The sequence below is a fragment of the Xiphias gladius genome, chromosome 18 (assembly GCF_016859285.1).
Source record: "Xiphias gladius isolate SHS-SW01 ecotype Sanya breed wild chromosome 18, ASM1685928v1, whole genome shotgun sequence".
NCBI lineage: Eukaryota > Metazoa > Chordata > Actinopteri > Istiophoriformes > Xiphiidae > Xiphias > Xiphias gladius.
In genome coordinates, this window is record NC_053417.1 from 29099619 (window position 1) to 29121806 (window position 22188).

The 22188-nt window shown below is 45.1% G+C and overlaps 1 protein-coding gene across 1 annotated transcript; it reads left to right on the forward strand.

Moving 5' to 3' along the window:
• The first annotated feature begins 13181 nt into the window (after positions 1 to 13181).
• Positions 13182 to 21771, forward strand: gpr37l1b (G protein-coupled receptor 37 like 1b). The gene is made up of 4 exons (XM_040153431.1): positions 13182 to 13889; positions 17658 to 17966; positions 20261 to 20632; positions 21598 to 21771. Exons 1-4 carry the CDS (start codon positions 13182 to 13184, stop codon positions 21769 to 21771), a joined length of 1563 nt encoding a protein of 520 aa, XP_040009365.1.
• Positions 21772 to 22188: the final 417 nt, after the last annotated feature.

A 22188-nucleotide genomic window follows, 5' to 3' on the forward strand; every position in this document is an offset into this window, starting at 1 on the left:
TCTGCGAATACGTCTTCAAATCTGAGTAGAAATAACAGAAAAATCATGCTTCAGAACGTGTCTGAGAATCCAAAGGTTGTTAAGTGTTCTTCCTTAACAAAGTAACCCATTAATAGTTGTTACATTGCAAACAGGAACTGGAACTTGTACGGGGGACAATCTGCCAAACAATTTGCCAAAATGTGAACAAATACAGGCTGAAAATCACAAAGGTTTCAATTTCTTATAGCAAGTGTTGTGGTTGAGCTGATGTGTCTCAGAATATGGAGTAAACTCAAGGAGCACGCTTCATTTTTCCAGAGAGACCAACAAGACAAAGGCTGGAGGAGAGAATTCATTGGGCCACAGAAGCTACAAGAGTGAAGGTTCACTGAGAAGGACGGGTGGTGGCAGTTTTTACAAGCTTTCGGTTTTACTTGGAAACCATCAACAGGAGCAGGCAGAAGCTCGTGACGTGTGGACTCGGTTAGCGCTCAGTCTGTGGTCAAGTTTTCAAACACGTTAAACAGTCAAGAGTCAAGAGAACGAACTTCAACACAGCAATTGGTAGTCTACTCACGCCACCTGCACTGTCCATTAAGACATGTGTGTGTGAGTGTGTGGTTTCCGTGGTGACAGCGGGCAGTCTGAGGGTCTGTGGTCTCCATGGCGATGGATAAAACAGGCCAACGGTGCATTTGTTTCTGGAGAGGCGTAAAACTTCCGCTAGGGTTATGTAACAAATCTAGACCTGTGTGTGTGTGTGTGTGTGTGTGTGTGTGTGTGTGTGTGTGTGTGTGTGTGTGTGTGTGTATGACATTTAAGCGCTCTCATATACTGTCAGCCTCTAGTGCTCTGAATTAGACTAACAAGACCCGGTCAAAACCAAGTATGTGGCTGGACCTTTACCTGTTTCCTTCTCTCCTGCTCTCCTGCTCACATATACAGTAATTTATTGCAGCTGAATTCCCAATGAAGCTGCTCTCAGTTACATGTTCTTCTGTTTCTGTTGTCAGAAAACGGAACAAGTATGAAACAGTGACTGAAACGTGGCCCATTGAGACGACGTGTTAACCATCAGTCACTTCCAAGCTGCTGCTCTGCTGCTGAAATCCTGGTTTCATAACCACGACGTCGTCTGACAGAATCACCAGACACACGAGTTAAAGACGACGGCTGAGCTGAGATTTCAGGTGTATTTACCTGTAAAAGGATCAGTCGGAGAGAAGGCTGAATTGGTCAGTTGAGTGAGACGCACAGAAAGGTGTGTCTGTGTGTCTTAATTTTCATCAGCTGTGTTAACAATAATCCAAATATTGTTAATAAGGCTGGACCACCAACCAGGCCAAGTCTGGGAAACTCCCCAGATCCCCAGGGGCCCCGTAAGCACCAGGTTTGCTCCATATCATTTGAATCTACATACAGTAATTATATTAATTGCAAATTTGTTAGAGATTTGAAAAGGCGAAGTTCAGGATCCTCCATCTTGTGGTCCCAGTCTTGTAGAGGGACTCTGTGTTAAAATCTAGTTTTTGAGCCCCTTTAGTGTGTATATTTATATTGTGCTTCTTTGTTTTAAAGTTGCATTTTCTCAAACTGTTTCCATTTTTTCTGTGTTTCAAGTAATTAACACACAGAAAATCCCAGGTAAGGTCATATTATAACAAATTATCTTCTTCTTCACCTTATCTCCAACTCGAAATCACGAGCCAGAGGCTGACATGAACTGTATCTCAAATATGTTTTAAGTGTTATAACGCGGATGTGGCATAACAGCAATCAAACAGTAACAAACACAAAGCCAGACACATTACTGGGGCTAAGCTACCAGTGAGCCAACAGTAGCTAACAGGACACAAAGCCGACACGACGCAACAGAAAAACCTCACAGACAATCCTGGGGGCTTTCTTGCCAAGCTACCCCTGCTAGCATTGTAGTCACATCAGATAAATTCAAATTAAGCCTGCATTGGTTAAACAGTGTATAGCTCCATTTCAGCTGAATCGATGTTGCCAAGTGGAAGATATTGCAGTTATCAGAAATCGCTGATGTCCTCATACAGCTGGTTGCAGTTGCAGCTCTTATATGTTATGACGTGAAAGCGCCATATCAGCAATCCAGCAGCCGACAGGAAAGTAAGCTGACACAGCGTTAATGTTTCTGGGAATCTGGGGGTCTGAAGACACGAAGTGGAGTTAATATTGTACAATTAAAAAGGCTGATGCAGAAATCGTTCATAATAAGCCCCTTAGAAACGGGCTGTTTTTGACAAAAACTAAATAACTTCAAATAAAAGATCACAGATCACAGACCTGAAGGTATAGGAAAACAACATCTAGACCATAGTATAGGGAGATAAAATTCACAGAAAGCAAACATTTTTTTCGGTGGCTTCCGTTGGGGAAATGTTGACTTATTTAAAATGAAATTTCAGTCCGTGGGCAGGTAAACACAACCCCATGAACTTACGATGTCTAAAATCCTGGCTCTGACCACAGGTAGTGGAGCGTATGTGAAAGCCGATTCGTGTCAAACTACTTTCTGTATCCAGTCCTTTCTCTCACTTTTTGTACACAGATCTCAATATATTCATTTTAACGTATGACGCTCGTGTAAATAAACTTAAGAGATCAGGCTGGAGAGAGTTCATCTTTCTCTGACTGTCCATCACATGGTTATATTAAATGCAGTATGTATCTGTGTGTGTGTGTGTGTGCGTGTGGGACATAGCTGTGTCTACCTTTTGAAGTGATGGGGCCTGGCGGGCTGGACGCTCAGTGGAAGGACCGATTTAGAAAAAGACAGCTGTCTAAATAGGGAGAGAATCTTCAAAAAAAAGAAAAAAAGAAAAAAGAGCAGAGATTTTCCATCTGAACCTGGATACAAGCCACATACTTCTCTGGAGGTTACAGACCCGGATGAGGTTGGTTAACTGGAACAAAGTGAGGCAGAGGAGGAGGATAAAAGCTTAGAAACAGACACTAGGGTGACAGGTTAAAATAAAGAGTTTAGAAACAAAGAGGTCATTACTCCAACTGCTTATCTGTTTGGATGTTTCCCGTCATGAAAGGTTCAGCTACATTCCAGTAATTGCCTCTAATATCCTTTTTACACCAAAATTAGGGCATGTGCGGGTTTTTTAAGTAGCGGGTAAACCCGCCAAAATAAGGCGGCTGACTCGTTTCCCATTGCCAGTAGACGAGCTGGGTTTTCGTTTTTTTTCCTGTTTTCTCTGCTGTGTCACGACCACACTGGAAAACAGGGTTAGTAAAGAGCAGAAAGCAGCATGGAGGCCGGTGACTAAGTCACCATGGTTACCTACCTACTCTCACCTTGCTGCCTCGCCAGTGTTGAATGTTGAGGTGTTGCACACAAAAAACAAAATCGCCGTTGCACGTTGTTCCCGTGGACTGTAAAAAACGATAAATGTTCCTGGCTATTTACGGGCAAACTTCGGGAACTTTGAGGCGCGTCACAGCATCGCAGCGATGGAAGATGTTTCCATCGCTGCCGATCGAAGCCGGAGCCCATAAATAGCGCTGACCCGGGAACGAATGCGGATTGCTCCCTCTCCCGCTGAAGACCAAAGCCAGATGTTGGTGTGTGTTAGTGGGTTTTGTGTCCAGTGACCGACAGGACACTGAGCTAGGTAGGCTCAACATACAGGACAGTGTGTGATGACTGTTGACATACAAATGTCATTTCTGCTCATTCCAGCTGGACTGAGACTCTTTCCTCGGTCAGACTATTTGCTCATAGCTCTGCGATAAGGCCGCGTTAAAAGCTACATCTGCTCACGCATGTGAACTCTCGTTTTGTGTACTGTGAACTTATCCAAAAGACTTTCTGGACATAATTTCTAATCAACAATCAATCGCAAACCCAAACCCCAGGCTCCATGACGTCTCTTCAGAAGCCTGCGGGTGAAGACACGTGTCCGTTCAGACGAATTCATAAACCAGTGGATGAAAGACTGAGTTTGAGTGGACAGTACTGGATGTCTTAATGATGACAGAGATTGGTCCCATTAAGGACAATGGAAACAAACTACCTGGAGTCTGATCTGCCTGTGGATCATGAACGAATGATCAGATTGTGAGTTTTGATTTTTGAGGTCATCTTCGAGCTGTAGTGTGATGGTTCGCTCCGTACTAAACTCAACGCTCCGCTCAGGGAGCTTTAGACTGGATTTAAGAGAAAGGAGGAATTTCACGCTGTGTTGTTTCACACCAACATTTTCCACCAACTTTCTCTCCCATATAAGGTGTGTGTGTGTGTGTGTGTGTGTGTGTGTCCACTGACCCGTGCTGCACTCCATGTCTCTCCACTGGAGAGGCCGACAACCTTATATAGACCTGCAGGAACAGAGCGGCCTGAGCAGGACGGTGTGTCCACATGCAGCTTGTCACCTGATGGGTTGATACACGGACGCCCTCTCTCTGAGGATCCGCAACACCTGTGACCCGTCACTCGGTTCAATCCAAACACTTCAGCTTTTACTTTAATGATTAATACATCGGGATGATTAGTTTACTGTATGGTCTGGAGTTAAATCCGGACTTGTGAGGAGTCTCTAATGAGGTTGGTGGTTTCCACAGACCACACGGTGGACAGGTTTCACAGGGACTATTTCTTCAGTAGAAAGCAGTTCCCTTAAAAACTGTGGACACTGTGTTCTGTGGATGTGGACTAACCAGAGTAACAGTGACTCTCCAGAGGAAGCGATATTTGGACTTTTGCTGAAAATAAAAACGTAGCGGCGGCTTCGGTGGGACTCATCCTGGGCACGGCCGCTTTGTTCCCGGCGATTTCACTGTAGAAACTGTGAATGTGTGTGGAACATCTCACCCATTCACTGTGCAGAAAAGCATTTAGGTTGATAAGACAAGCGTGAGATCAGGAAGCCACATCAGAAGACTGAAATCCGAATTTGAAAACAGTTGCTCCCTCAGCGTGGATCCCGCTGCCGCGTGACGACCACGGAGATTTAATAGAGTCAAGGAAAAGGAGCCAGAGTCACATCTGTTGGGTCGAGTGAGACGGAGGAGGCTTCAAGAGTTGCATGTGTTTCTGCAGGAGATGGAGCTGAGCTCTGAGCGTCGGGAGGCACAACTCAGCCCTGGTGGGCTCTGGCCCAACTTAACCCCTGAGTGTGGTCAAGATGAAGCTGGTTTTAAAGTCTATACTTCAGTATTACAGGTGTCTCTAATGAAGGTTGCGTTCAGACCGAAAAAGATCAAAAGTTTGCAGGGTCACCCAGCAAGAAACTGGATGATCCACGCGGTCCAGTCAAATATGTACAAGCTCAATCCTGGTAGACTGATTTGTAACATGAACACCGTTGTTTACTACTGAGACTGTTTTGACTAAAGATAAAATAATTGCAGCTGTGAGGGGGCAGTAAAATTATGTCCATTACTATTACACACCGCTTTGCAGTGTTTTGGTGTCTGATAAAGCTCCAGACTCACGCATCTGCTACTCAAACTGGACTCCTGGTATCTGAAGAAACACACCTCCACTATCCCAGCCCCTTGTGTGTTTTTAACCCAAGGCCATTTTTGGTCCGAATGCACACTAAAGCCCCGTTGGGACAGGATTTACGTCTCTGGGGGAGGTGGGTTGATTTTAACATTAACGCTGCTCTGGTCTGGGATTTTATCCCGGTACTGGTATTTTGCTCCTCCTGTCATTTAAATCCTGCCCGGAGCCACGTCCTTGTATTTTAAAGTGGATCTCTGAGTTTCTTCTGTGAGGAGAACTGCTTGTTCTTGTACTTTATTTACAAGTGTGAAATCTGTGTGAAAATGAAGGTTTAGTTTATCCAATATAGAGAGAAACGCGCCAACACCAACATGTTGGCCTATTTTGGACCAAATATGATGAGAGAAAAAATGAAAGCCGTCAGGAGAACAAGAGCTCGTCTAATGCAATGTGGTAGCTCCCCCTTGCCTGTTTTTTTAGCCTGTATTTGTTTCCATTTATTCAAACTGTCCCCATTAAAAGCTGCCGAACCAGCTGTGATCAGCTCCTGTTCTCAGTGTAGCTGTGGACGTTCAGACGACTGTCACTGGATCACTGTGACACTGAAGGAAACTTAAAAAAATGAAGATTCTGAATGAAGTTCTGCAGCCTTTTTTTTCTCTGGTTTTTAAGTGGATTTCTGGAGGTGTAGGCTGTAGTTCTTTAGTTCTAGAGTTTAGAAGCAATGACAGCAAATGCGTAAACTCCTTTAGTTTACACGTGAACCCGGGGCGTTTCCAGCAGTTTTGTTGCAGGATTTGAGGTTGAGGGCAGGTTCGCAAACGAGCAGAAAAAAGCTTGCACACGTTTGCTGGAGCCAGACTGTGGAGTCAAAACTTAAACTCTATGCTTAAATCAACTGAAAGCCATGGCAAAGAGGCTAAAACCAGGTTATGTGAAGTCTCATGTTTGGTCTTGATGAGGACAGAAAGGAATGCTCACATGCCGACATATAGCATAACAGCAGGGCAGCATGCTAAATGTTACCATGCATACAGTTAGCATGCTGTCTTTCAGCGTGTCATGTTAGTAGCACTGGTAGATGAAAAATCAAGGGACCACAGTTATTAGGATTCATCCTCTGCAGACCAGACATGTCTGCTGCGGATTTAGCATTTGTCATCAAGCTTCACTCTGGACAAAAAGTGTTGTGCCGACAGATTTGCAGCCATTCAGACCAAACGACGTTGCACAAGAAACTAAAACCGTCAACGTCAAAGTGTTAATTACACTTCATTTCTTCTCCGTCTTCCTTTCTCAGCGTGCACTCTCTTAGATTTGGTCAGCCATGAAAGATTGACTCTCAGATAGTTCAGACAGGTAGCTGCAAGTCCTGAAAAGCTGAAAGATTGATGAGGAATGTTCACTTTGTATCTGAGTCAGCAGTTTGTTTCCTATTCTTAATGCAGGCTGTACAGATAAAAAGAGGTAAAAGCTTTAATGATATTAAGGTTAATCCTCTAGAGAATCCTGGAAATCCATTTCTTCTACACAGTTTATCCTGAGGCCCTTCTCCATAGCCACTTTCTACAGCTCCTCCTGATGATCCTGAGGCCAGGTGGTCTTTCTGTATAGTCCCAGACAATGTTTCCGTGTTTGAGTTGTTCTATCCTTAACGTTGTTAGGCTAGCACGTTTTTTTCGAGTCTGTTTATAGGACGTCTGTTGGAGTTAGCCGGGCACGGAAGTGTTTAGGAAGACCAGTTCAACCTACTGGAGTTTCTGACAATTCATGTAACGTGTTTTGCTGCCAAACAAGAATAATTTCTGAAGAGTAAAAACAGGTTGAGAGCATCTTCTGATTCATCACTGCAGAAAGTGACCGTGAACTGAATCATCCGTCAGACAGCGAAGAATTTCTGTTGTCACAGGTTGACTTGCAGTTTTATTATCCTTCCTTTGTATTTATGCAATGTTTATATCCCAAATGTACTGATGTGACGTTTATCTAAGCTGCCAGGTTTATAATTTAGTATTTTATGCAGTCCTGCTGTTTGTCAATGTGCTGCACAGCTACTGCCACAAGGTGGCGCCTTTGAATAAGTTGAGGTGGTTTTGAACTAGAAGTTGGTTTTTGCCGTTTTTATTTGTGCACTTTTATCTGTGCTGTCGCGCGGTGTTTGCTCATGGGGGAATGTTGGGTCTCTGTAAATATAACTATAAAGAGTCTGGTCCAGACCTGCTCTACATGAAAAGTGCCCTGAGATAACCTCTGTTATGATTTGGTGCTATATGAATAAAATTGAATTGAATTGAAAGTTTTCAGCTTTACTGTTTTTTCGCTAAGCATTTTTATTTTCCTTTTAACATGACATCAGTCGTGCTATAGCCTTTTATGTCTGGCTGTTTTTTAAGTTGATCCGTTAAATGCAATCCCTTTTCCAAACTGTGTGAACTTTGGCACTTTAGAGCATCGATAGTTGTAAGGGCGGCACTACATATGTCTGGCAGGTCTAGGATCTGTGTGGTAGTACCTGAGCCCAAGACAAGTTTACTCAGTGGACAGTAAAATATATCTGGCTTTTGCTCTTGACCTTGAAGTGGTGATAGAAGAACAACCCTCTCTGCTGTCATTGTTTATTGGGGTTCGTAGTCAGAAGCGAGTGGTTTTCGACGCAGAGAGAGATGTGCTGCTGGACGACAGAGCAAATACTATATATGATGCCGTGTTTTTGTCGTATACTGCAAAAATAAAGTCACTGCAAGTTAAACTACATCCCGTGTCCACCTGTGTCTCTGGCTGCAACAGAATCTTGGGGAAACTTTTCCAACAGGACTAGTCTGAAAGTACTACATTTATTTCCAGCGACCAGTTTTGAAAAAGGGGCTCTTCTTATAACCAGGGTTGTCTAATATTTGAGCCCATACAATAATCGCTCCAGCGTGTTCTGGGTTTGCTGATCAATCCAGAATAAGTCCACTGGGAAGCGTCCAGATGGCTACTATAAGACTACTTTAACTGGCTCCTTTCATTAGGTAGGAGTAGCTCCTCCTGCATATCAGAGCTCCTCATCCTGTGAAGGGAACTCGTGTCCACTGTCCCGGATCGGGTTGAACCAGCTTTTCCTAAGTTCATTGCCAAGTCTGAGCGTGAACTTCTTTGTAAGTTCTCGGTAACTACTAGCTAAAACTTGCTACACCAGAATTGCTCCGGGACACTGGGGAACGTTGAGCTCGATTTGGATAAACAACGACGTCACACAGATGTGTTTGCTTATGTATCTAACCTAACCCTTAATTCAATTTTGATGTTTTTTCCAGAAAGTAACCGTTTAGATTTCTAACACGTGGTCAGTTTATACCAGTAATGTCTGTATGGGAGTGTGCTCCCAGGTTTTCGTAGATGTGAGGACCGGCAGGGGTCAGCAGCTCGCAGTCCTCCCGGCGCCGTCGTCCCAGGGGTAAGAATCCTATTTTGTACTTTGATAATCTATCACTGGCACCGTTGTCCGCAGTGTTTTGAATTTCATGTTATAATTCCTTTTTGAAGATAAAATTTGGTTTCAGTTGAAATATAATATTTGTTGCCGCCAGTTTGTCCGAATTTAAAACTGGATACATAATAAATCCACGTTTCATTGGACAATGTAACAACAGCGCCGCTTCCGTGGACTTTGGGGATCTAAAATACAACTATATCAACACATTTCATTAAAAATAAATATAAATAAACGAAAATGAACGGAGGCAGTGCAGTATATTCAATTTGGCTTTATTTTAAAATATATATATGTTACTTACGGGTGGATAACAGGTGCGTCTTTTACTACATTCACTGTCTAGATTTTTAGAGTTTGTTTCCCCCAATAGGTCAATAAGTCTGTAACGCTGCTGTTTATCCAAATTGAGCCCATCACTCCCCCCAGCCGTCTTATTCGCACGCGTCTTCCTTATTTTTACGTGTTTCCGTGTTTGTTGCATTTCCAGATTTGAGCACGTTTCCCTTAATGTCTGTGCTTTCGCTCTTGTATGTGTTTTGTCCTTGGGGGCCACCGTAGTAACCGTATCCTTAGAAACTGTCTGTCTCAAAGTGCCGTAAATTTGTGTGAAATGAGACTCAGCGACATGAGCTTTCGCACTGTTTGTGGTGTTTTTCACAAACTGGGCCTGATTTATTACATATTCACACTTTCTGCCCGTCGCTGTCTTATTTCTCTTCGGGTGTTTCAGGACATTTCAGGGTCACAATTTGAGACATTCATGTTTTTTTTCTTTCAAGTCTTTGGAGAGTGACTCAGTTCAGAGCTGTGACACCTGACTAAAATTAACACTTCCCAGGTGCATCATGGGAGGACGCCTGGTTATCTGTGAAACTCACACACACACACACACACACACACACACACACACACACACACACAATCCACCCATTTGGCAAACACTGTACAGAGGCCATGCATGTTTAAGTGTCGACTTCTCAAACTCTCTCAAACACACTCAGCAAATACATTAACTCTACGCATTCACACCGACATATACATTATGTTCACACACACACACACACACACACACACACACACACACACAATATATCCATTAAGGCACACACACACACACACATCATCAAACAATTATTACGACATGCTAACTTCCTTTTTTGAAAAGCATGAGGAGGCAGAGAGAGAACGTGTGTGTGAGAACCGGGTGTTTGCACAGAGACCTAATACCATACTGATAACGCGGCCTTTGTAAATCCTGAAGCAGAAATTTCGATTGGCTACACGTTGGTTACAGTGTTTGTTCAAATAAAGTTCCCTGTTCTCCGTTTCAGCCGTGTCCGCGGCACAGTTTGTGCCTCAATTTCTGTGTATGTTTGAGACGAGAAGGTCCGATTACGTGAGGTTCAAGGAGCGATCCAGTGTTTAGCGTTGCATTTACGTAAAAGTGGGGGAATCGGAGATACAGATTGAAAAAGGATGATAAAGGATAAATAAAGGGTAAATTGAAGAGGCAGAGGTTGAGATATATCACGTGATCACACCAACATCAACACACATCTTCAACCCTCTTAAGCCCCCACCAGAAGATGTGTTCCTGAACGACTTCCATTCATCCGGCCAAAGACGATGAGAAACCCCGGCTCGGCTCTGACCTTTGACCTCTTACTAGTACTTGAGTCCCATCAGTCACGGTTTCACCAGGAGAGCAACATCGACCTCTGGTGGCAGAAAGCTGCAGGTCTGTGAAAATCAATGCACAGCAGCACAGATCAGTGTCCAGTATCTTCACAGAAATATTAAAGCTTACTAATACTTACTACTATTAAACATTGATTTAATCACAAGTTCTATTAATGGTTTACAAATGCATTAACTTCTGTCCTTGGAAATTTTCTTAAAGGCATCCTGAGGACGTTTTATTGAAAAAATGGTTTAAAAACAGTGACTTATATGACCTTTGTTACCTGAAAATAAAAAGCCAGTGCAGGTTGCATTTACTTTGGAGGATCCGTTTTCTTTTGGCAGATTCATCTAAAAACACAGATTTCTCATCTTCAGTTTCTCTATAAAACAGTCAGAGCTGAGAGTTCGGATAGCAAACAAGATTTGATGAACCAGCCTTGTGATGGATTATGGGAAATCGAGTGGTATGATCCTAATTATTTGGAATTGTTTTTTTTTTGAGTTACTGGTACTGGTACTTTTGAGTTACTTGTGATTTTCTCTATTTTCCTTCATGTCATCTAATCCCATGTGCAGATAAAACCCACCACTGAACATCTCCCACTAACAAGTGTGTGTGTGTATCACAGCCGGATACATCTGATTCCTCGGAGCTGTAAAAACCCATCAGTGAGTCTCACTGTTGCACCGGGCGACATGTTCCTTCATCACCATGTAAACACACACTGTAGTTTATTTAGACTCAGTCCTACACACACACACACACACACACACCGTCCTGCTGCCCCAAAATACCTACTACAGCACTAAATGTGAATTAAGTCGCAGCTGAAAATAGTCCCAGACAAATGCAACGTTTCCTCCGGTTTGTTTGATTAAAAAAAACTACAGTGAGCAGCTGTTTTAGGAAAATTACTGAGACATTTTAAAAAATGAAAGTTTATATTTGTGAGGTGTCTTTAAAGGTTTACGTCTTCAGCAGGAACCAATGGGCTCGGAGCTGAGAGCCACACACAAGAGGAGGGAAGTCAGACGGATGGTTTGGATCTGCACATAGACCAAAAAACAAGAACAAAAATATAGAATAACACCAGACTAATCCTTAAGTTAACATACTTAGCTAAGAGAAAAGATAACAAAAGGACAAACTGTGCTTTATTACAAGTTGGGTCTTATTTTCATACTTTTGTCCATCATTTGTAGTTTGTGATCAAGTTCATTATTGAGATCACAGTTCATGTTGTAGCTCTAAAAAAAGCTGCCAAATCTGTCCTCACCCTGCAGAAATGTTCTCACACTGGTTCCCACAAGCACAAGCACAAGAACAAACACAGAAAAGCAGCTTCATCAGTATTCGAGTCAAATGTGTTTCTGTCAGTGAACTCAGTTGGCTTCACTTCCCAGTATAACCACCACCAGGGGGCAGCAGAGCGGAGAGTGTTTAAATGTGTGTGTGTGTGTGTGTGTGTGTGTGTGTGTGTGTGTGTGTGTGTGTGTGTGTGTGTGTGTGCGTACTTGTTCTTGTATCCCGGTGGGGACTTTAACCTGAATCCAAACTAACGCATGGGGACTTGTGTCCCCGTGGGGACAAACACTGAGATGCCCATGGGTAGAGACTGATTTTTGAGGGTTAAGCCTCGGTTTTAGGGTTCAGGTTAGAATTAGGTTTAGGTCCGTGTTAGGGTAAGGGGCTAGGAAATGCATAATGTCAACGAGTGTCCCCATGGGGATGGTGGAACAAGTCTCTGGGTGTGTATGTGTGTGTGTGAAAGAGAGAGAGAGAGAGAGAGAGACAAAAACTGCAAAAGAAAGTATGCATGCATGATTGTGCAGACAATTGTGTGCGTTTGTGTGTGTGTGCCAACCTTGTTTGTATGCTTGTGTTTGTAGGCCTGTCAGCGTGTGTGAATGTGTGTGTGTGTGTGCTTGTGTGTGTGTGTGTCCTGACAAAGGCTCCAACCAGCCATACTGCAGAGGGCTGCTTGTTCCCAGAGACCCTCGGAGCTCCAGGACGCCCAGTCTGTCCGCTGCCTGCAGCCCAGACACAGCAGCCCCGACACGGACCCTCACCCTGCTTGCCCCCTCCTCCTCCTGGAGCTCCTCCACACCTGTTGGGATTACTGATGTATGGGAGGAAAAAAGAGTTGAGTTTTAAAGTGGAGAAGTCTGGATGGCTGGGAGTTTAAAGAGAGAAGCCTGAGAAGAGAAGAGAAGGTGAAAACAGAGAAGACCTTCATCCTGTCTGGACTACAAACATCCGCCAACTTTGAGGTAATTCTACCAAAATCTTCCCGGAATTGTCAACTTTGTCCAGGACTTCAGAACAAGTTCAACATCTTACTCAAAGGTTTTGGAAACTTTGCCAACATCAAACTGATCATTTTGTTCCTGAATATTGAGACTTTTTGAGAACATTGCTGGAATTTTATCGGAGCACTGCACCAAATTTTGCACTTTTTTTTTTTTGTGTCACGTCTTTTATCGCTCTAAAACAACCCATACCAAACAAATCTGGTTCGAATTTAAGAGGAGTCTTTGACATTTTAAATCTGCGTCATGGCTCCGTCTGTCGGTCTGTGGCTGTGTCTGTACCTGTCGCTGCTGTTTACGGATGCAAAGAGTGTTGGGCAACACGACGGCCAGCACGGCCTTGATAAACCCTCCTCCCTGCAACCCTTTTGGACCACAAAGCAGCTCGAAGCTCAGGGCGACACCCACACCCCTGACCAAAGCCTCCCCCTCCCCGAGATGCTGGATCTAGATGCGGAACAGCACCGCCGTCTGGCCCGCGGTGCCGACGAGGAGGAGCAACAGTCCACCTTCAGCCAGTCCTTCGAGAATGACTCAGTGACGACGCCTCAGGCCACCGAGTTCACCAACGTGACAAACGTAGCAGCAGGGGGTGGTGGTGGGGATGATGACGATGATGATGTAAATTTCCATGGAAACACCTCCAGCTCCGACCACGATGCCCCGGGACTCTTCAACCCGTTCTACCCACTGGTGGAGAGCTCGTACGCGGCCTACGCCGTCCTGTTCCTGGCTGGCCTGGTGCTGGCAGTGGGTGTGGTGGGAAACATGGCGGTGATGTGCATTGTCTGGAACAACTACTACATGAGGTCCGCCTGGAACTACCTGCTGGCCAGCATGGCATTCTGGGACTTCTTGGTCCTGGTGCTCTGCCTCCCCGTGGTGGTCCTAAACCAGCTCTCCCATAGGAGGATCCTGGGTGACATCACCTGCAGCATGGTGCCTTATATGGAGGTGGGTGGGGCTCATGTTAAGATGGGAGAGAGTCGATGCGATTGCTTCAAACGTGGTTTTGTCATATTAACACACAATGGCGCTAATGTGTGTTGGGAGCAAAACTGACATATGGCCCTGAAGGTGGCGCTAGAGGAAATCGCACGGAATATCAAAATGAAAAGGGTCCATCTTCTGGGGAGCATGAAGGTGTTTAGAGAAATTCACTGACAATCTACCACTAGACTTTTTTTTTGTTCTGATAGTGGCGCAGGAGGAAAGGTCAGGGGTCATTAGGGGGGTGATCATCAAGACCCCATTTATACCTGGTATTAACCTGCAATCTGTAGCTTCAGGAGTCCCTGAAGACCCAAATGATAATATTTTATCTTACTTGTGAGCACAAGTAAGAAATTAGATCTCACATGTATGCAAAAGATTTAAACAAACTGCGGGGGCCCCATAGGTATCTGGATCAGGAAAAACTCAGCAGAACACATCGTAATTAACATGTGATAGACTGTCCAGACCGTAAGCAACAGACGAGCTCGTATACAGTAGGTACAGCTCAAATCAGATGTCAGATGTCATTACAGGTGGAGATGAGGTCCAAGACGCACCCACTGAGGAATACCCATACCAAATCCTATGACAACCTAGCCAGCAGCTGCCCTCAGATAGTCCTGCTTCATTAGTGTTTGTTTTGTTTTTTAAAGATGTCCCGTGGCATTTTCCTTTAAAAACGGTTTGTGTTTTTTTCTTGCGAGATTGCAAGATTTAGAAAACTGCCTTGTTTACACGTGGTGTGCCAGTTGGCAGTTTTCTTCTTCTCTGCCTTTGTTGGGTCACTGCTGCATTTCGTGGCTTGTTGCTGCCACCGACTGTCAATCAGTGGAGTAGGGCACAGAATGACAGAAAACAGGCACTTGCTCGTCACCTCATTGCTCCACAGTGGTACTTTTGTCAAAAACTCCACGGCACTTAAACTGACCAATCAGCCAGTCTTCAGGCTGGTTCGACAGTCATCGGAGATTTCAGTTTGGAAATCAAACTGTCCACGGCAGAGACTGAAGCTGCCCTTCGCTGAGAGTCCGTTGCCGTGGTAACCTGTTACTAAGCCTACAGGACTGTCCTGCTGCTGCTTTCAGGGTTTGACAGGAACAAATTTGGGGTGAAAATGTGTTTGTATGATCTGCGACCCTGTCTCCGGCAGCCATATTGGACGTCCTCAGTTCTGAGAACGGCTGATATTGTTTCCGTCCGACTCCTCAGAGCTGAGCAGACAGGATTATTCCCCAGAGTCAGACAGGCAGACGTGGAGTTGTTGAGAGGTGTATTTTTTCTCTTTTAACTGAGCTACTTAAGAGTTTCCTCCTGATTCCAGTCTTTGGGCCAAGCTGGGCTGAGTAGGTCCTAGACCAGTCTCTGCACTGGCCACAAAGCAATGGAAGGGAAAACAGAAAAAATTCCCAAATTTCTCAAATTGTCCAGGTGTTTCGTTAAGAGTCACAGTGAGTCACTGGGTTTTACTGGGCAGGTTTCCAGTAGATTAGCGTTCAGGGTTTTAAGGGCCATCCCTGTGTGTTTGCATGTTAGGCATATTAACACAGATTACACTTGTACACGTTGCTTTTCCGACGACCATTTTCCGAATCCCTACGTGGTATCAGGAGATTAACTTCTGAACCCGACAGACATGGGCTGGCTGTAAACACGACGAGGAGGAAGGAGCGATGCTGTTGGTGCTGTCGGGTGAAACGGTGACGCCGTTCCCTGACACCTCACCCGCCACCTCTGTACGTCGGGCAGGTGTCTGGGAGATGATGAGCTGTGGTTGATCGGGATCTAACATGTAGTCTGCCGTGTATCTCACATTTTAGAGCCTTTACTGGTATCTAACAAAACACAAACACATCTGCACACAGTCAAAGAAAGACAGTAAAAAGTGAGCAATACGATAGCTCAGTAATAAAATGCTGCAGCGCTGTGGCGCGCCTCCTCTGATTGGCCAAGTGGTAGAGGAGGCAGTGCCGGATCTGGTCCGAAAGTGCGATTCTCTATTTTCGTTTTAGCCAGGTTTGCACTCCCAGGAGGTAAGTGAAAGAGAGGGTTACGACCTGCCAAGCTCCTACTCTGTGCTTGAAGACTGGACTGGCAGCTGGAGGTCTGCAGTGGGAGCTCCTTGTTTGAGGATTTGAATCATCATCATCAGACTCCAGCTACAAGGAGTCACCTCAGGCGGATCAGATAGCTGTCTGATTCTAAAGAAGTGTAACTGCCTCCAACAAGCATTGGAGACAGTCTCTCCAAGACACAGGCTGTACGTAATCTGTCCTCCTCCCACAGTGTAGCTGTGTCAGTGAGTAGTCTGTGGAAACAGCCAACTCACTGCCTGGTCTGTCTCCTCCGTCCTCGTGATAATGGCAGGTAAAGTTTCACTAAAATTACTGCAAAAAGAGCTTTTGTTCTGTCTCATTATTTCAACACATACAATCAAATACAAGGAACATTCATCTGATCCCTGATCAGTTCAACCACTGATTGACCTGTGCGGGTGAGGGAGCGGCACGAGTTAGACCCGCGCCGACGATGAAACGCCGTCTCGCTCGTGGTTCATAAGTACGATTCGGAGCAGAAGTTCTTCTTCTGGTGTTTTTGTCAGTTGCCAAACAGCTTCACGTGCATTACCGCCTCCTTCGTGGCCAGATGAGGACACGCTCGGATTTACACGTGGCCGAGAGACAAAGAAGGGTTGTAAACAGATCTTTGATCTGACCAACACAAATGCAGATATGTGCCTGAGTGTAAAGGGGGCCAGAGTTTAGGAGGCAGGCCTAGATTGTACAGCCTCACTTTTCAGACTGATTTCCTGCGTTCGATCATTGCCTACATCTGACGCAGCCATTTGTCGTCGGAGATATTCTCCATAGTAAACATTTGGGTTAGTTGTGTTACATGTCTGATAACACTTCACAAATCTAGCTTTGGTTTTAGCAGCAACAGAATGATCATGTACGCCTGAATGTTGACTGTGATGGATTATCAAGCTGCAGAAGGTTCGGAGCCCACTCATGCTGACCTCCATAACGTACTGGTGTGGAGATCGAAGCGTACCCAAGAATCAGCAACACTATGATCTCCTTTGAACAATGGTGGCCAGGCGAGGGAAGGATGGGATTTGTAGTTAACAGGTGAAAATCTCACTTTAACAGAGGAGTTACAAAACATTAACTGAGGAAGTTAAAAGAAAAAAAATGTAACTTAATATAATCATGATTATTATTTTTTGTGTGATTTTAGAAGCACGGAGTTTTACTGAAGGTGTGTCTATGAATAGTTATACAGGGGATTTTTGTGAACTGAGGTATTTTGTTGGTAGGTTTAGATTTCCTCGGCTGATCCGGAGAACTCGGATTCTTACATTTTTATTTGTGCACGTTAATCGGTGTTGGTATGTGGATTTTTGAAACTTAAGACACAGCCAGGCTAGCTGTTTCCTCCCGTTCACAGTCTTTGTGCTACGTTAAGCAGGTCCTGACTCCAGCTCTGTACATCGGTCTGTCTGAGCATCTCACTCTCGGAGACAAGAGAATAAGAGGATTCCCAAACTATAAGATCTTACTGTAATCAGTTTAGTCCACTGAGGAAATGCCTGCTTTGGATTTTCAATTTTCAACAAGGGTCTTCCACCTTGAGAAACAATTTGATAAAACCGGAAAAGGATTGAAAACACAGAGTTACCCTCGAACGTATGCTGAAGCACCGCTGTTGTCCTCCTCGTCACTGCAGGTCGTGTCTCTGGGCATCACCTCCTTCACTCTGTGCGCTCTGGGTATCGATCGCTTCCACGCTGCCACCTCCTCATCCCAGCCGAAGGCTCGGCGGGTGGAACGCTGCCGCTCGGTGCTGCTGAAGCTGCTGCTGGTGTGGCTCGCCGCTCTTCTGCTGTCCAGTCCCGAGATCTTCCTGTGGCAGCTGAGCCAGGCCGTGTCCCCCTCCACCGGCCGGCTGGTGGACTCCTGCACCATCACCCCCTCATCTCCTCTGTCCCTCTACCTACCTGACTCCCTCCACTCCCTGCTGCTCAGGTATCACCAGGTGAGTCTCTCCTCTGTCCCTCTAACTCCTCGACCACCTTCTCTTCACCTTAAGGAGCTCGATCTGTCTCGCTACATATCAAGGTCCTGCCTCTTGAACATTTTGGTCACCAAGTGACAGACTCACTGAATTTTGGGCAAGTGACAAAAACACAAATTACCCAGACTGGGGAAGGTTTCTCACATTAAAGTCAATACAAACCATATTAAAACCAGGACAAAAAGATGTATTTCAGCAAAACTACTGAATAAAACAATAGTCTCCTTCATAGAGATAGAGGATAAGAATGCAGGAGCTTGATATGTGTAACAATCCGAGATCCCACACTCTCTTCTTAGGCTCCCTGTTACCTTTAGGATCGATTTTTGCAGTTTTACTTACAGGGAATTGGACAGCCAGACCCTGGTGTCCTCTGAAGAGCCACTTTCCCGTCTGTCTACCATTAGGAGCCAAACGGGCAACACTCATGCGCTCTACATACCACCCCCACGCTGTCCCCACACATAGCGAGGCGTTGCATGTTAACGTGTCAATATACACCGTGTTGGGGGCAATGGGGGCCTAAAGGTTAGACAGGGAGGCTTGTGACTGGTCCAGGGATTGAACTGGTGACCTTCCATTCACAAGCCTCCTTCTCGAAGCTCCACACAGTGTATCTTGACGTGTTGACAAACAGGATAAATCTGGGTGGGAGCACTTGAACCCCCACCTACTCCAGTGGAGCTGCTCAGTGGCCATCAGATCGGACTGCGTAGTGATCTGTTGTACTGGGCGGCTTCAGGTGAGACTGTGTGTGTTTGCGTGAGTGTGATAGTGTGACAGAGTGTGACTGGCAGATAGCGGCCGTCACTTCACGATCATAAACCCCACCAGCAGAGAAGAATGATGGACAGTCCATCGTACTTACTCCACCAGTCCCCAGAAGATCTCCAGAAGATCCTAGTGGCTGTAGCTGATTTTCGTCATGTAAAAAGTATTTTGTTTTGTTTTTTTACAGATGAACACAAGTAACAGGACAAAAGTAGTGAAATGTTTGGTCCACGAGAGGCCAAATCAGCATTGCGTGGTGTCACATCAACTGATGTATGTCATTTGGCAGAAGCAGTGGTCAATTTAGGTAAAACCAGGATATGCAGATCTAGGGAGATAATACTGTAAAATAATTTTATGTAGTATTAGTATAGTATTACAACAGTGTAGTATTCTAATTTATATAATACCACATCAAATAGAATCATATTATATAATATTATAAATATAAAACTTCTGCTTTTCTGGAAAGTTGACGCCAATGCCGGGAGACAGGACACTGGTGTATCTTGATTTGTTGACTCTCACCGTTGCAGATTTATATACTGTGCGCAAGACACTGCCTCCGTGTGAACAAACTGTACATAAAAAGCAACAGGGGCAGGTACTGTGTATGCCACCGCTGTGTGTGTTGACCTCTTGGCCTTTAGCTGCACCCTCTCTTCAGTGTAAAGGTGCGTTCAGATTGAAAGTTGAAGAATTTCGTGACTCACTTTAGGTCCATGAATTTGAACACGGGAAAGTTCCAGGCGCCTGTGGTTGTTCACCACGAACAGCTGATGTACTGACAGTACTTTGACCCATGTTTACCGGGAAATCCAGCTTTCTTCATCTTGTCTCTGTGTGTTCATGAGCAGCGGTGTAGCACAAAAATCGATGCGTATGCAACCTCAGCCTGCCACTGACCCTTTTAATGCATCCCTTGTCACACCTGTACAAATAACTGAATCAACACGTTAACGCAGGTGTGACACACGAGGCGTTTAGCCGGCACAATCCGATTTCAGGCCGCTCTCCTCAACGTACTGTAATTACTCTGTAACTTTCACTGTGAGGGTTTTCAGCAATAAACAACATTATTTCTGTCACTGTATTATAACCTAGTTATACTTTTGTTTAATGGACATGATTGCTTCAAAGATAAGCTGACGTCCTCATCATTACTGCGTTTTATTTACTGTGTTAATTTGTCTGTGTGTCATCTGTCATCTGGCGCCAAAAGTGCTCAAATGAAGCAACGCAACACTGGGTCCTTTCCAGTGCTTTTGGGTACTTTGCGACTCTCTGTGGTACTGTTTGGTACCCTGAGCAGTACTGCAAAGAACCACAAAAAAACAAGGAGTACAAAAAAAGGTCAAACTTCCACAAAGAAAGTACCACAAGTATTACAACTTACCACACAGTATTACCGTGTTTCCATTTGAGGTAATCAGATTACTTTTGAACCTAAACGGTGTTTGCCGTTTCTACCCTTTTTGTTTCAGGGTCGTATGTGGTGGTGTTTTGGCTGCTACTTCTGCCTCCCCGTCCTCTTCACCGTCCTCTGCCAGTTGGCCACCCGCAACGTCAACAGCGACTACAGCTCCGCCCAAAAGCAGCGCAACCAGGACGACCGCTCCTCCAATCAGAAGCGTCAGCAGCACCAGGCGGTGGAGAGGCAGCTGAACTGCACGCTGTTAGCGTTAGCTGTGGTGTACGGCATCTGCGCTCTGCCCGAACACGTCTGCAACATCACGCTGGCCTACACGCACATCACCGTCTCCGAGGACACGGCCGCCATGCTGGCTCTGCTACATCACTTCCTGTTGTTCTTCAAGTCATCGGTGACACCGGTGCTGCTGCTGTGTCTCTGTAAGGTAGGTCGGATGGTTAATGGAAGACAAAACTGCACGAGATAGAGATGAAGGTTCGCCAGATCAGAGTCCAGACACATCAGCAAAGATCTGTCAATCATTTCTACTTGATCCAAACCCCAACACCTGCAAAGTTTATGAGCAAGGGGGTCTCAGACACCTTAATCAATACCAAGGACCACCTGAAAACCTCAATTTATTTCTTTGTGCTGTCTCAAAAATTAAGGCCAGAGTACCTACTGTAGTCATTCTACTCTTCTTCAGCTATTCCACTGCGCCTCCTCTTTCTGTCACAGAAAGTCGAATGTCCCTGCTGGGCCCTTTCACAAGGGGCCCAATGATGCCCGCAACAATGTTGTATGGGACTTCATGACACAGTACAGTAACTGCTGCTGATACTGAATAAATCTTGTTCAATTGGCACTCACAGTGGTAGGACCGTCACTCCCACAAGTTAAATTACACACAGTGCATGCACCAGACACACGCAAAGCGACACTTTGAATCTCTTTAGAAATGTTCTAGTTAATCTATTCTGTCAAAGTCGATTTGCATGTTGAAATGTTGAAAAGTGAACAGCCGCAGTGACTGTGCGCAGCCACAGACCTAAGTCTTTGGCACCATCGTGCCTGCGCGGAGACCAAAAGATGTAGCTACACGTGTTAAGAAAATGCAAGAACGAATCGTTATCGATGAATTTTCAAAGTGAACCGGCGACACCGAATCGCTGCTCTGACCGACAGAATCAGTGGAGTTCCTCGCTGGTGACTGAGAGCTCGGCTGCGAGTCACACTACGTTACTTCCACATTAAAAACATATTAAAAGACCGTCACAGCCACAAAAACAACAATTTGATAATCTGGTGGTCAGATAACAAAAGTAACAGACAGAAATGTGGTTCTTTAATAAAGCTGCTGTGGTCAGAGAAGCCTTTAGAAACAGACACCTGCACGTTGCTGTGTTTCAGGCTCTCGGTCAGGCCTTCATGGACTGCTGCTGCTGCTGCTGTCAGGAGTGTCAGCCAACCACAACTCAAGGCTCACCAGGCTCCGCCCAGGTCAAACTGAAGGCAGCAAATGAGCCGTCCATCTTCTTCGATAAGGCTAAAGATACGTCGGCCATCTTGTCCATCTCCAGCTAGAGCCGTGGGTCCCTCTTTAACCATCAGTCCATCACTTCCTCCTCCATAAATCAATCCCACCCACTCATCTCTTCTTCTCTTCATTTTCGTTAACTGGTCAGTTTCCTTCCTCTTCTCTCCGATGTTTGCTGTGAACCCCGTTCTCCTCCTCCTACATCTTCTTTCCATCCTTACTTCTCTCTCTCTTCCAGAACGCTCTCCATTCATCTTTCTTCCTGTCCTCTCCTCCTCTTCCAGATTTTCGTTTGTATGATATTCCTTTACGGACACAGTGTTACCCCTCCAGCTTCCTCTCTGTGCAGGAAATGAGGTTAAATCTGTAGTGAGATTAGAAAAGTTGCTGTACTTGCACAACCAGCTGTTGTAAAAGCAGGAACCTGTTTCAGCACTCTCCCAACGGACTCTTCCCTCCAGCTC